General features: G+C 37.3%; 1 protein-coding gene across 2 annotated transcripts in view; it reads right to left on the bottom strand.

Annotated features, from left to right (window-relative positions):
• Nucleotides 1-6748: 6748 nt before the first annotated feature.
• Nucleotides 6749-16119, bottom strand: part of RIPK2 (receptor interacting serine/threonine kinase 2) — a 34290-nt gene continuing 24919 nt past the window's right edge. For both annotated transcript variants that reach the window (XM_055286716.2, XM_063643408.1), the window contains 4 exons: nucleotides 13731-13820; nucleotides 11107-11200; nucleotides 8331-8492; nucleotides 6749-7734 (listed from right to left, as the gene is read on the bottom strand). In XM_055286716.2, coding sequence (XP_055142691.1) covers nucleotides 7397-7734; nucleotides 8331-8492; nucleotides 11107-11200; nucleotides 13731-13820 — 684 coding nt within the window. In that variant the 3' untranslated portion in view covers nucleotides 6749-7396. The remainder of the gene's footprint in view (nucleotides 7735-8330; nucleotides 8493-11106; nucleotides 11201-13730; nucleotides 13821-16119) is intronic.

The raw sequence follows: 16119 nt of genomic DNA, 5'->3' as shown, positions 1-16119 counted from the left end.
AAACTAGTCTTAGAGGTGCAGTAGATTGTTTCAGTAGCCTTTAGATAAAACTGGTTTCAGGTTACAGCAGGCAGTCTCAGCAGCCAAGCTTGCAGAGAATTACATTCTTGGAGCGATGGTATGTGCCCTGACTGCTCTGTTTTAGTTGGGTGTGACAAGAATGACCCAGTTTGTAAGGTCAACTTTCGCAGTGGCTACAGTCTCAAGCAAACTTTTCAGACTACCATCAGGTAAGCCATTTCACAATCAGAGCTGCATTAGGACATTCATGGGCCCTAGGTGTTACTGGAAAGGTGTCCTTATCCAGACCCCAAGAGAGGTTCTAGAACTTTGTGCAAGAAAAAAATTCGGGGTGAGTCCATAAAGTGAAAGCAAGTTTATTAAGAAGGTAAAGGAATAAAAAATGGCTACTGTATAGACAGAGCAGTGGCATGGGCTGCTCAATTGAGTATACTTATAGTTATTTCTTGATTATATGCTAAATAAGAAGTGGATTATTCATGAGTTTTCCAGGAAAGGAGTGGGCAATTCCCAGAACTGAGGATTCCTCTCCCTTTTAGACCATATAAGGTAACTTCCCTAGGTTGCTGTGGCATTTGTAAACTGTCATGGCCCTGGTGGGAGTATCTCTTAGCAATCTAATGCATTATAATTATATTATAATTAGCATATAATGAGCAGTGAAGATGAACAGAGGCCACTTTTGTCACCATCTTGGTTTTGGCTGGCTTCTTTACTGCATCCTGTTCTATCAGTAGGGTTTTTATGACCTGTATCTTGTGCCAACCTCCTGTCTCACCCTGACTAAGAATGCCTAACCTCCTGGGAATGTAGCCCAGTAGTGTTCAGCCCTATTTTACTCAGCCCCTATTCAAAATGGAGTTACTCTGGTTCAAACACCTCTGACATAGGCACTTATGCTTTTGTGGCTCTGTCCTCTATAAAAGATATTAAAATTATTTTTTACAATTGCATTATTATAAAGATATATGTAATCTAAACTGTTCATTCTTATATATTCATTTTTTTCTTCTAATTCAAAAATAATTAAAGTTAAAACATTTTCTTGGGACCAGGCTCCCAGTACTAGCTTCCATATTCCTTAGAATGAATTCAGTTAGATTAATGAGCTTAAAATTCTAAAACTATTAACTCTCTTCTGGGGTCGAAATTAATTCAGAATTTTGAGTCCTTTTAACCTTGTTGGGAGGCATATGCAAAACATATCTCATGTGTTTGTGATCAGGCTGTGCCCAAAACACGAAAGAGTTAATTTTTCACAAAATTTTTTTCTTGCCCCTTTAGACTTTGTACCATTCCACTAAGGGGCACTGGTGGAAACAAAGGTGATGGGCACCCTGCCAGTCCTAAGCGTCTCTTAGTATGATGAGGAGTGCATCAGTCACAGGGGGAAGGAAGAAGTGAGAAAGCAAAAGCTCAGCAACATGTGTTTAGTGAGGGGAGGAGACTTCAAACTAGCAATGAAAAAAGTACTTGCAGTTATTTTGTTGGTAGCTTCCCTGTTTGCTCAGGGTTGCTAAATACATCCAAAAAGGAATCAACCGAAGATATGGAAGCTAGAGGCTTGGACTGGTTATCTACCCTAACAAACTCCCAAGCTAGGAGTCCTGGTGAGAAAAAGGACAGTTTTCAAGAATGGACGGGTTCTGGGTTATTATTATGAGAATCATAGTTTAAATGTTTCTAGATCATTAGTTGTTTCTATTTTTTAACAATTTCTTCTAGTTTTGAAGATAGCTTTCTCAAGTCTCTCTAAGGGTATTATATAAGTATTTTAAAATTATCTTGTGTAGTCTTTAATTTTCTTAGTTTTTTTTTTTCAGATGTGGAATTTGGAGTTTCTTTATGTGGTTGGCATCCTTAAATCATGGGATTTTGGTGGACAGAGAGTGTCTTGCACCAGATTTTATAAGCAGAACTTGAGCAATATCCATTTAATATTTTAAGAGAAGAGGCATGCCCCACTTTAATAACTGAATGTACTTGTAGCAAAAAAAGTGGATTTATATTGAAACACACATTTTCGATGAAAACACAAGGCAATTCTTTAAAAAACTGCCCAGAAATAGAGACCATGTAGGCTAAATTTGTAGAATCCATATTTTTTATGTTAAAAAATGAAATACTTTAAAATATTCCAATTATATTCATTAGTGATTAGACGAATGATTGTACTTAAATAGTGATGAGCTTTGTCAAATTGAAGGGAAGAAGGCTTGTGGTAATTTGCAAACTTTATGCTTGAATGGCTCAGCACAATCGACATTTTAATTAGTAACTTGGATGAAACTATAAAAAGCAAGTTTGTCAAATTTGTGGATGACAAGCTGGAAGATTCCAGATTTAGGGATAAAAAATGTATTGAATGACTGGAACTAGGGATGAATTAAAAAAAAATAGAGATAGGCCAGCACAGTGGCTCACGCCTGTAATCCCAGCACTTTGCACTTTGGGAGGCCGAGGAGGGAGGATCATGAGGTCAAGAGATTGAGACCATCCTGGCCAACAAGGTGAAACCCCGTCTCTACTAAAAATACAAAAATTAGCTGGGCGTGGTGGCACGTGTCTGTAATCCCAGCTACTCGGGAGGCCGAGGTGGGAGAATCACTTGAACCCAGGAGGCCAAAGTTGCAGTGAGCCAAGATCGTGCCACTGCACTCCAGCCTGGCAACAGCGAGACTCTGTCTCAAAAAAAAAAAAAAAAGAGATAAAGGCAAATTGTTATAGATGGGCCTAACAATCCAATTTACCTATTTGAAAAGTGGAGAAATAAGGCAAAACAACACAGGTGTACAGATGAAGAATTTGTTAGCTGGTAGTTAAATATTAATTTGACAATGACGTGACTACTATAAAACGGTGTTTTAGCATTTTATTTAAGGATAAGGGAGCAGATATCCCAACTGTGATGGCAAGACCTGAGTAGGAGCACCGTGTTTAGTTGTGGCTACCATACTTTGAGAGGAATATAGACCATGCCACTTAAATAACCACTGAAGAAAGTAGGAATTATTCTGAAGCAGAAAAAAAAAAACACCAGAAATAAAAAAGCTCCTTGGAAATATATAAGATGCTGTCATAGAAGAGGGATTAGATTTACCCTGTAAAATATTCCAAGGTTTGGAATCAGGATGATTGATGAATGAGCTGATATATACTACAGGGAAATCAATTTTTATTTTTATTTTTTATTGTTTTATTTATTTTTTTTTAGACAAGAGTCTTGCTCTGTCGCCCAGGCTGGATTGCAGTGGCACGATCTCAGCTCACTGCAACCTCTGCCTCCCGGTTTCAAGCGATTCTCCTGCCTCAGCCTCCCAAGTAGCTGGGACTACAGGCGCACGCCCCCACGCCCGGCTGATTTTTGTATTTTTAGTAGAGACGGGTTTTCACCATGTTGGCCAGGATGGTCTCGATCTCCTGACCTCGTGATCTGCCTGCCTCGGCCTCCCAAAGTGCTGGGATTACAGACGTGAGCCACCGTGCACGGCCGGAAATCAATTTTTAAATCAGTGTATGAAAGTATGGATAGTACTGTCTGGAGATGAAATAAATTGCCTGACAAGGTAATAAGCTCCCCCTTTATCTGTGGAAGCGTTTACTCATGAGATAAACGTCTATTAACATCTTTCCAGTAGAGGATTTTGAAGCATCAGATGCACACTTGTTCCTTTCAACCCATTCATTAATTACACGACACCAAATTTTAAACGAAGAAATAGGTAACAAAATAGAGGTCGTGTAGAATAAATTCCTTGAAAAGGATGAAAAAGGATAGATACGTTAAGTAAAGAAATTTTGTTTTTAAAGGAAATCTGGGTGTTTGAAAAGAAATGATCCAGTGGAGAGAGAGAAAAAGCAACAGGTAGTTTGGGAACTAGGCTGTGTGGGAGATAGGAGGTACAATTTTGAAGAAACACATTACTAACTTTTTGTTGTTGTTGTTGTTGAGATGGAATGTTGCTCTTGTCTCCCAGGCTAGAGTGCAATGGTGCGATCACGGCTCACTGCAACCTCTGCCTCCCAGGTTCAAATGATTGTCCTGCTTCAGCCTCCTGAGTAGCTGAGATTACAGACGCCTGCCACCACGCCCAGCTAATTTCTGTATTTTTAGTAGAGAAGGGGTTTCGCCATGTTGGCTAGGCTGGTCTCAAACTCCTGACCTCAGGTGATCCACCCGCCTCGGCCTCCCAAAGTGCTTGGATTAGAGGCGTGAGCCGCCGCACCCGGCCGAAACTTATGTTTGTGAGAATGGCTAAACATGAACGTTTACTGATTTTCCTTCTCTCCCAGTTGGCCATGTTTTTTTCTTCATAAATTATTTGAAGGGGCAGAGGGTAGGCAGATTAATGGTAGAGAGAAATAAAAAATAGCCCCCACTGCTTGACACAACTGCTGCAACACCCAAATCTTTCATAGTTATGCAAATTTCTTTAGTATAACTTTCAGTACAATTTAGTCTTGCTTCTTGTATTGATCCTCTTATATCGGCTCAGCTCTACTGTTGTCATAATTCAAGCGTTTGCCCCTCCTGAAGTTCTTCCCTAAAGAACTGAATTGTAGATTCTAATATAGTGATCTGATTTTCATGTTTAAGTGAAGCTATCTTTCCAAAATTCAAAGCATGATTAAAATTGTTTTGAGAATTCAAATTGGATGCAAAACAAAAGTAAAATTTTGTAATCAAACGTCAGCTCAGAGAGTGTACATTCTGAAGGCACATGGCAATCAGATTTCATGAAAACACATCAGTGAACCTAGAGAGAAATTATTTTATGCACAAATCTATAGTGTTTCTTAAAATAAAGGGTCTTGAACTTTACCATGAGTAAAAATCACTTGGAGAGTTTGTTAAAACAGATTCCTAGACCTCACCCCCAGAGATTGAATCAGTCGGTCTGAGATAGGAGCCATGAAGTTTCATTTCTAACATGCTATAGGTGATGCTAAATGTAGCCAGTCTGTGCACTGTACTTCTGGGTAGCACTGTCTTAAAATGCACTGCAAGGAATGACATCTCTAGCATTATCTAGTACTAGCTAGTTAAAAAATAAATTACTAGGTCCCTTCCTGGAGTGACTGAATTTTAATCTGTCATTTTCTTACTACTTCTATGATTGCTGGCACATTCATGTCCTATCTATATTATGATTTACTTAATAGTACTTAAATTGTCTTTATTTAAATATTATGAAATAAAACTTTAGTATAAACAGAAAACCATTACTTGTCATATGTAGAAGTAGAAATTTCAAATAGAATGCAACAAAAAAACCCATAAAATTCTTGCTAAATATTGTCTCTGAAGTTCTGAGCCTAAAGCCTGTTCTCCTTTTGTTAACAAGAGGGATAAAAAGATGTTAGCACAAAAATTGAGATACTCTCCTTTATTTAATTATAAGGCTCAAAAAAGAACAGAAAAGAATGTCCTTTACTAAATGACTCAAATGCCATTTAGTGGTGAGCCTACATACGACCTAAAATAATCCCACTTACTACTAGCTGTGCTTGCACTACATTTTGGGAAATAAGATTTAAAGGAAACATCTCCCCTTCTCTATTTTTTCATTCCATTACACTATTCATTAAAGAGTTATTCAGAAAGTGCCTACTCTATGCCAGACCCTGTTCTACACTAACTAGTCATACTCAGCATAATCTGTCTCATCTTCCGTTAAGTAGCAGTTACTAAATAGGGGTTATGATAAAAACCAACTGCTGAGATTGTAACAATCCCATGAAGAGATGATGACAGCTCATTGGAGATTCATCTTAATCCCTGACAACATCTTCTTACTTATCAACATGTTATTATTTATGCAGAAAAAGTTTGCAGAGCTGTGATGATGGATGACTACACGTGTCTTCCATACAGAAAATTGTGGGAGAAAGTGACTGTAAGCACATAGCCATAAAGCACACAAACTATGAGTTTTTAGATCTTTGCAGAGAATAAAAAACAGGGCAAAGTTCATTTTATCAATCCAGATATACCTCATGAAATCAGTATAAAAGTCAATTTGAGGCCATCAATATTCAAAATAATTTCTTTTCAGAGTATGTATAGAGAAAAGGGAAAGCTTCCAAAATAATTTTTTTCTCTATTTATTACTTCACAAATAAAATTTGCATCTTAATGCTTTCTAAAATTTAATAGATAACTCGTGTTTAGTTTTCATTTTTCCCTATTAATTTCCATATTTCTGAAAGGCACAGTAACAGGTACTACAAGCTAATGTCAAGCTCTAAAATGGAGAATAAAATACTTATATTTCTAATTAATATTTAATCGCCTTGATGGCATCTAATTTCTTTTATTCAAACTTTTTTCAGGTTGTGGGTCTGTTGCTCCTTGAAAGTTCATCTTTTCAAACTTATTCTGTATCTCACTTTCTGCTGACTTTGCTATGCAGTTTCAGAAAAGGGCTATTATTCCTCGTAAGTTCTCCTATAGTAATATAACCCATTAACCAAAAAAGTGCTCACTCTGTACTTTTATTGTTTGGGCTAAATTTGATATGGACAAGTTAAGAAAATAAAAACTGTGGGTATTAGGCAGTAAGTAAAAAGAGTAAATTAGAGCCATATCTGATCTGGAAGGCTGTACTATTAAATGCAAAAAGCAGGTTGCAGTATGAAGTATTATTATAATAATATTATGCAGAAAAGATCCTTTCCCAAATGAGCATATGTTCTAAATATAAGCAGGAAGAAAGGGACAGAAGGATACACATCAGGCTGTTGACTTTATTTAGCTTGGTTGTTGGTGACAGTAGGGAAGGCTGAGGTTAAAAATGGGGACAGACAGCCGGTATTAATATATATTTTTTTCTTTATATTATATTGTTTTACCTTTGAAATATCTTTTTTAAAGGGAATTAATAAATAAAACTTTAAAATGTAATCCTAATAATGGAGTTTTAAATTAATAACCCTTTGTAGGGCAATTAAGCCTGGGATTTTAGGGTAGGGATTCTGTACTGTCTCTGGTGGGTAAAGGGTATATACTTCATAAAATCAAATTGCATCTTAGACAAGTAACAAATAATCCATGAAGAACATGAATGTGAAAATCGCTTCCATCAGAAATACATCATACCTTAAGGCACTGTTATGAACAAGAATAATAACTACTATCCTTTAAAAGTGGTTTCTGTTAACAAAAGAGACATAAAAATTGAACTATGTAGCAAAATTCAAACAACTTTTTACTTGTATTAATTAAAAAAAAATACTGCAGTGTCATGGAGGGAGACTAATAAAGAAGAACCTTCAATAAAGCTTTAATACTCACGGATTTTATATAAAAAAAGTCAAAGCAGCAGAGATATAAATATCCTTTTATAAAACACTTTTCTTCTTGAAAAACAGTCACTTACATGCTTTTATTTTGAAGTAAATTTAAAGATGGAGATCTAGAAACCACAAGTATTTCCGGGTAAGGCTGAAGACCCATTTGTTTGTTATCTTTCAACTTTTGTACTATAACTTTGGCAAATTCTTCTCCTTGGATGTCAGTAGTGTCTAGTAATTGTCTGACTTTTGAGGTCCTTGTAGGCTTGGTACTAACAAGTTCATAGTCCTCTTTCATGATCAAGTCCCTGGACAGAAGGGCATCTAGCGACTGGTTAAGGCAGGCTTCTGTCATTTGGTTCACAATGTCTTCCCTTTTGCTCTGGATCCACTGCTGGGCTATACCAGGCTGCAGATATTCTGAAAAAGAACATGGAATGAATAATTTAAAAGGTGAGGACAGATACACAGCAATAAGTAAAATTCCATGAAAAATAAATAAAGCATAAAACCTAATTTTCCTGTGATTGTGCCAATATGGAATACCAATACTTTGGGGAATGCTGTCATTTTTTAGGAAACATTCAGAGATTTGGATTATCTCCCCCTCACTCCCCAGAAAAGGCACTGCCTTTTCCTATGGTATAAATCACGGGGCAAAAACCACTTTATGTCATCATTCCCATCTTCTGGGATTTGTTCAGTTTTGTTTGATGTCCATTTTATTTCAAATGTAAAAGATACCTGCAAATTTGTTAAATAAACAAAAATAACTTTACCATTAGTAGTATGTTAATACCTCCTCTTAGCACTGCCTCCCTATTTAGATGTTCATAGAATACCATTTGGGCCATGTCATCATTCCCATCTCCTGGAATTTGTTTTCCTACTTAAGAAGGTATATATTTATCATATTGAGGAAATAAAGACAAACCTCACTGTATGGTAAATCCACTGAACATAGATATGTAAGGTAAATGGCATCACTTACAAGGTATTTCACAGTAAATATTTACCTGAGTTTCCTGCAGTTGAGAGTGGATTTATTATTGCTGAAGAGCATGGAGTGGTCTTGTGATCACAGAATGCAGCCCTTTGAGATGCAGAAATGGTGCTATCCCAACTGTGATTTCCAGGACAGTGATGCAGCTTCATAAAAGAACAGTCTTGAGCTTTTCCTACAAAATACAACATCTTCATTAGAGGTAGAATACTCCTTAGAAATTCCTATTGGCTAACATGTCAACATCTGATCAGACAGAAGGTAGGCTCCAATGTCTTTAGTTTCCACTAATATTAAGGCTGGTTCAGAAACCTAATTCTGCAAGTAGATATTTCTTAAAACAAAAAAGGGTTTATATGGAATGCTTTCACTACAATTTCAGTCAGCAGTTGTGTCCTATGTAAATTATAAATCATAGAATTTTACTTCTTCACATAGTCCCGTATTTTTCCTGTGTGTCTTCTTAACTCCTTCTGAAGTTTAAGTATGTTCTCTAAATCTATATATGATGTCTGTCTTTCTAGTTTCTCTTCTGGCAATCCCACTCAGCCTCAGGGACTTAATCATCCCCTCTCTTCCCAAATCCACACAATTACATTTTCTGTCTTCATTGAACTTTCATCTTATATTTCCTTCCTTCCTTCTTTCCTTCCTCCCTCCCTCCCTCCCTCCCTTTCTCTCTCTCTCTCTTTCTTAGATGGAGTTTTGCTTTTGTCACCCAGGCTGGAGTGCAATGGTTGCGATCTCAGCTCACTGCAACCTCCACCTCTCAGATTCAAGCGATTCTCCTGCCTCAGCCTCTTAAGTAGCAGGGATTACAGTTGCATGCTACCACAACTGGCTAATTTCTGTATTTTTAGTAGAGATGGAATTTCACCATGTTGGCCAGGCTGGTCTTGAACTCCTAACCTCAGGTGATCCACCCGTCTCAGCCTCCCAAAGTTCTAGGATGACAGGTGTGAGCCATCACACCCAGCCTTGAACCTTAGTGTTATATTTTCAAAAGCCCTCTGGCCATCAACCCTTTGTGTGCTCCTAGTACCTCAAATTAAAAAAAACAAAAACAAAAACATTAAAAGTATAATTATTCATCTTAACTCTAAAACTTGTTTTAACGTCTTTTTTTTTTTTTAAATCGAGATAGAATCTTGCTCTGTCACTCACGATGGAGTGCAGTGGTGCAATCTCAGCTCACTGCAACCCCTGCCTCCCGGGTTCAAGCGATTCTTGTGCCTCAGCCTCCCGAGGAGCTGGGATTACAGGTGTGCACCACCATACCCACTAATTTTTTTGTATTTTCAGTAGAGATGGGGTTTTGGCATGTTGGCCAGGCTGGTCTTGAACTCCTGGCCTCAAGTGATTTGCCCACCTTGGCCTCACAAAATGCTGGGATTACAGGTGTGAGCCACCGCTTGCAGCCTGTTTTAACTTCTATTTCTTTTAATGGCACCAATGTTCTCCCAGTCCCCAGGCTTAACAATTTATTTGGCTTTACCTCTTTTTTCTCTCATCGCTCCTCTAAATGAAAAGTTACAAAGTCCTATCATCTAGTTGTCTATAACATCTCACATACCACCCCTCCTTTCTTTCACTCTGTATCGGTTCTTAATAATCTCTCACGGGTACTACAGTAATAGTCTCCTAACTGATCTCCCCATCTCAAGTTTCCTTTTCCTTCCAAAATATACTACACATTCCAGCCAGAATGAATCTTCCCAAAGTAAAAAATTTTATGTCACTCCCTTGCTCAAAAAATTGCAATAGATGCTTCCTACTCAAGTATAAAAGTCCAAATAGTTTAGCTGAATGTTAGAATTCCTGATGATACGACTCCAATCTACTTAGCTCTTACCTTCTTTCATTCATCTTCTTTACTAGCTAAACCAAATTACTCACTGTTCTCTGTATTTTCATGCTTCTGTACCTCTATCTTGTTCCTTTTGCCTGGAATGCCTATCCTTTGTAATTACAGATTCAGCCTTTAGCCAGAAATAATTTTGTGATGACAACATGGTAGAGTGACATGATAATATTTATCAAAAGTCTTAGATGTGCCAGCTACTAGCTATGTGATCCAGAGTCTTTAAATCTGTAAAATGAGGACATTTCTCTCACAAGGTTGTTGTGAAAGTCCTTTGTACAGTGTTACTCTTCCACTGTACTACCATAGCTCTAGATCCACGTCTCTCTTATATCACTATCTCATATAACAGTTATTTAGAAACATTTCTCCTTTTTCTCATAACAGATTTTTTTGCGGACATTTTCTGGCAGGGTCTAACATAATGCCTGTTTTTTAAAATTTATTTTTTAACACAGAGTCTCACTCTGTCGCCCAGGATGGAGTGTGGTGGTGCAATCTTGGCTCACTGCAACTTCCCTCCCGGGTTCAAGCGATCTTTGCCCCTCAGCCTCTGAAGCAGCTGAGACTACAGGTGCCCACCACCATGCCCGGCTAATTTTTGTATTTTTAGTAGAGATGGGGTTTCACCATGTTGGCCAGGCTGGTCTCGAACTCCTGAACTCAGGTGATCTGCCCACCTTGGCCACCCAACATGCTGGGATTATAGGTGTGAACCACTGCGCCTGGCCAAACATAATGCCTTAAAACTTAACTGTATTTGCTGAATATCACACTACTATTTTCGTATCTTTAGACTCTGTCATTTAAAAAATGAGTTATATATGCAAATTAAAGTTCCACAGAAATCATGACTGCTTGCCAGAAATATGATCTTGAAAGAAAATGGAAAACTTGCAAGTAAATAATGATTGGAAAATCTACATACTAGATAAAAAATCATTGTCTTGAGGAGCTGGCAGGGACCTTGAAGTTTCAGGAGAACCACTATTTTCATGGAGCTGAGAGGATCCACATGATTCCTAAAGTAAATAAAAAATAAAGGGTTTAGGTTAGTAAAAATTATAGAGCTTTAATTTCTAAATAGTTCTTGTTTGTGGCTTATCACAAATGAAGATAAAAACTACTAATTTTTTTTTTGAGACAGGGTCTCACTCTGTTGCCCAGTCTGGAGTGCAGTGGCACAACCTAGGCTCACTGCAGCCCTGCCCTCCTGAACTCAGGTGAACCTCCCATCTCAGCCTCCTGAATAGCTGGGATTATAGGTGCACACCACCACACCATGCTAAATTTTGTATCTTTCATAGAAATGGGGTTTCCCTATGTTGCCCAGGCTGGTCTCAAACTCCTGCGATCAAGTGATCCACCAGCCTTGGCCACACAAAGTGCTGGAATTACAGGTGTGAGCCATTGTGCCCAACTTACAAAACTACTAAAAATTATACTTTACAAAATTAAAGAAACACATACATCTATAAAATAACCAACAAAGATAAACTTATTTTCTTAATTAACACAAATGGGGGAAATAGGGGAATAATGAAACATTAGAAATAATTATTTTTTCAGTATTTTCTACATGATCTCAGATGCTGCAGCCAGTAGCTAGAATAGTGAATGAGAAATTTGGTATCTGCAAGTCTGGTTTCCTACAGATTTAGAAAAGCCTGTCCTCAGCACCTCAGGTTCCTTCCACATGGAGGCACAGGAAACCATGGAAAAAGTAATGGAGAATTTTACTCCTAGCTCTGTCATGGAATTACTAGCTAACTTTCAATAAGGTATTTAACTTCTCTGGCTCTCAGGTTTTTGGCTGTATTATCCACACTATCTAAAAATATGCATGAATAGGCTCAAGGATCAAATGAAATACTGTACATCAAGTGATTAAAAATGTGATATACTATGCTTTAAGGTTCGTTTTAAAGACACTACAGGTTGAGTATCCCTTATCTGAAATGCTTGGAACCAGATGTGTTTGGAATTTTTGATTTTTTTCAGATTTTGGAATATTTGTATATATATAATGAGATATCTTGGGGTTGGGACCCAAGTCTAAATATAAAATTCATTTATGTTTCATATACACCTTATACACACAGCCTGAAGGTAACTTAATTCAATATTTTAAAATAATTTTGTGCCTGAAACAAAGTTTTTTTTTTTTTTTTTGAGATGGAGTCACCCAGGGTGGACTGCAGTGGTGCGATCTTGGCTCGTTCAAGCAATTCTCCTGCCTCAACCCCCCAAGTAGCTGGGATTACAGGCATGTGCCACCATGCCCAGCTAATTTTTATATGTTTAGTAGAGATGGGGTTTTGCCATGTTGGCCAGGCTGGTGTCGAACTCCTGACCTCAAGTGATCCACCCACCTTGGCCTCCCAAAGTTCTGGAATTACAGACTTGAGCCACCGTGTTCACCCGTGAAATAATGTTTTGACTGCGACCGATCATATGAGGTCAGATGTTGCTATGGTTTGATATGGTTTGTTTGACCCCACTAAATCTCACGTTGAAACTTGATCCCCAATGTGGTGGTGTTGGGAGGTAGGGCTTAATGGGAGGTGTTTGGGTCATGGGGGAAGATCCCTCATGAATAGCTTGGTGGTGAATGGATTCCTGAGAGAGCAAGCTGTTAAAGAACCTGACTTCCTCATTTTCACTCTCCTGCATCCTGTCTCACCATGTGATTTCTCTGCATAGCTTGCTCCCCTTCCACTTTCCAACATGAGTGCAAGCAGTCTAAGGTCCTCATCAGATGCAGCTGCCCAATCCTGGACTTTCTGGCTACCAGAATTGTGAGCCAAATAAACCTCATTTCTTTATAAATTACCTAGTCTCAGGCATTTCGTTACAGCAACACTAAACAGACTAACACAGGTGTGGAATTTTCCACTTGTGGCATCATGTTGGTGTTCAAAGTTTTGGACTGTGGAGCGCTTTGGATTTTTGGATTAGGGATGCTCAATCTATGTTACTTTTCTAATTCTGTAAAATGAACATACATATACATTCTTAAAAGAAATTACTAATTCGGACTAATATAAGTCTGATTGAATGCTACTAAAGAGATCTTTCTTCCTGGGCAGCAATGTTTTCCTCTCATTAATTATTATAAGAGGTAAGAACAAGGTAGCATAAATACAGTGTTAAAACTGTAATCAATGATTTGCCTACATACTACCCTGGGATATCATTTATTGTATAAAACAATGACAGGGACAGAACTCAATGCCAAACAAAGAAGCAATAATTGTGATTTGATCGGATGAACAATGAACTGAGAATCAGTAGAGCTGGGTTTCAAGTTGGAGATTGACATGACAGAACTCAGTGCCAAACAAAGAGGCAATAATTGTGATTTGATGGGATGAACAATGAACTGAGAATCAGTAGAGCTGGGTTTCAAGTTGGAGATTGACATGAGCTACCCAACAAATCCTAAAAGCTCCCTGGGCTTTAGTTTTCCTTCTATAAAAGAAAGGCTTAGACCAAATGATTTTTTCAAATTCTTCTCACATTTTAAGTTTAATATAACTTTTTTTTTTTTACCTCCTGTGGACCATGATTTACAGGTATGTTCAGAGATAATTCCATTTTCTTCTTGTCACATAGGTGAATGGCACTTGAAACACTCTGTAACTGGAATGAATACATAAATATATATACACTTTAACTGGAGGTGATTAGGAAATTATAGAAGTAAAATACAATCTAATTAACACATTTTATATGTTTTTACAAAATACACGGAAAGAAAATATAAAGAGTTGAGAATATAACATATAACTGAAGGAAAAGACAGTGTAGAACAGGGGTAATAACTTTAGAAACACAGACTTTGAATACTGGCTCATATTAATGGGTTACCTTCTCTCAGTGTCTCAGAGCTTCATCCTTGATATTTAATAATACCTACATGCAGGATGGTTCTAGAGATTGAGCTTATAAATATGAAATATCTGGTATAAACTAGGTACTTAATAAACTTTTGGGAATTTTTGGGAGTGTGATTGTATGTCTATCTCTAAGTATTTACCACATTTTAGGCACTGTGCCTGTAAGTACTATTATGATTTTCATTTTATAGTTAAGAGATTGAGGCTTGGACTAAGTAAAGGAGGTAGAGTGTCAATAATGGAATGGCGGGGCCATGGAGCCAATCAGATGTGATTTAGAGTCCCACATCTGTTTGATGTGAGACATTAGATTTAATCTCAGTTTACTTATCTGTACACTGGAGATAAAAATTCCTATTTTGAAGGATTACTGTAAGGAAAATGAAAAGTAATATATGCAAAAAGGCCCAAACATTACTTGTAAGCATTCAATAAATGGTAGCTGCTGAGTAGATGATTTACTTAAATACTATTCTTTTGTGTTAAAATTAAGTGATTTATTCCTGTCTATACAAGCTAGGCTTGGATTAGTTTCCATCACTACTCAGTGATTTAAAAACAAACCTATCAATCATTTTCTTCCCCAGACCATCATAATGTCAACTACTCTTCAGAATTTGGAAACTGGTGAATTCACACCCAGCCATCCATTATGCACATTTATGACTGCATGCTCTATTTACATGGCTAAGGAACTTCAGGAGGAAATTACTCCTATTCATCTGTGTATATAATGTACCTAGCACAGGGCTTTATATACAGCAGTTCAATAAACATCTATAAATATATTGTTATATGACCCTTTAAAATGAGTTTTTGGTTTTATCTCTGTTATGTGAGGTTTTTCTCTGCTTATAAAATTTGCCAAAACATTTCTGATAATGCAATATCCTTGAATTAGTAAGTTTTTCATAACTGATCAGTTATGATAATTGAAATTACTTGAACTAGTGAATCAGTCCCTAAGAAGAAATGAACAACTGAAGAAAAACTATGTTTGTTCAGTGTTTATTATTCAAGATTTAGAAGCCAGTTACCTAGGAAAACATAAATTACAGGAGCTGATTCCAAGAGTTGAAAAAATGTAGGAAACTCAAAACAAATTTCCCTACTAATCTTGGCTTTCAGAAATTTTTTTTTTTTCTTAAGAGACAGGGTCTTGGTATGTTGCCCAGGTTGGACTGGAACTCCTGGGCTCAAGAGATCCTCCTGCTTCAGCTTTCAGAGTAACTGGGACTATAAGGCATGTACCATCACACCTAGCTCAGAAATTTCTTTATGAAGAATCTTATTTAATTCGTGTTCTACTGTTGTCCCTGACATTAGCTTACTGTGTGAGGAGTACATAAGTGACTAACTTCCCTATACGGTAGTCCCCCTCTTATCTTGGTTTCACTTTCCGCAGTTTCCATTACCCTTGCTCAACTTTGGTTTGAAAATATTAAATGTAAAATTCTAGAAATAAACAATTCGTAAGTTTTAAATCACATGCAGTTCTAAGTAATATGATGAACCTACAGCTCCATTCCACCTAGGATGTGAATCATCCCTTTGTCCAGCATATCCATGCTGTGTATAAGCTACCACCCTGTTAGTATCAGAACAACTGTCAGGATCACAGTGCTTGTACTCAAGTAACTCTTTTTTTTTTTTTTGAGACAGGGTCTCACTCTGTCACCCTGGCTGGAGTGCCAGCTCACTATAGCCTCTACCTCCTGGGTTCAAGTGATCCTCTTATCTCAGCCCTCAGTAGCTACGACTATAGGCATGTGCCACCACACCCAGCTATTTTTTTTTTTTTTTTTTTTTTGCCACATTGCCTAGGCTGGTCAAGTAACTCTTATTACTAATTAAGTCAACTCTTACTACTAATGGCCCAAAGTGCAAGAATAGTGATGCTAGAATATTGTTAGAATTGTTCTACTTTATTATCGGTTATTGTTAATGTATTACTGTGCCTATCTTATAAATTAAACCTTATCATAGGTATATATGCATAGGAAAAGTATGTATGTATGTATGATAGATATGTTTGCACAGTA

Source organism: Symphalangus syndactylus, chromosome 7 (genome assembly GCF_028878055.3).
Source record: "Symphalangus syndactylus isolate Jambi chromosome 7, NHGRI_mSymSyn1-v2.1_pri, whole genome shotgun sequence".
NCBI classification, from domain to species: Eukaryota; Metazoa; Chordata; class Mammalia; order Primates; family Hylobatidae; genus Symphalangus; species Symphalangus syndactylus.
Note: the sequence above shows the minus strand (reverse complement) of the source record. Positions and strands in the feature narration are given on the sequence as shown.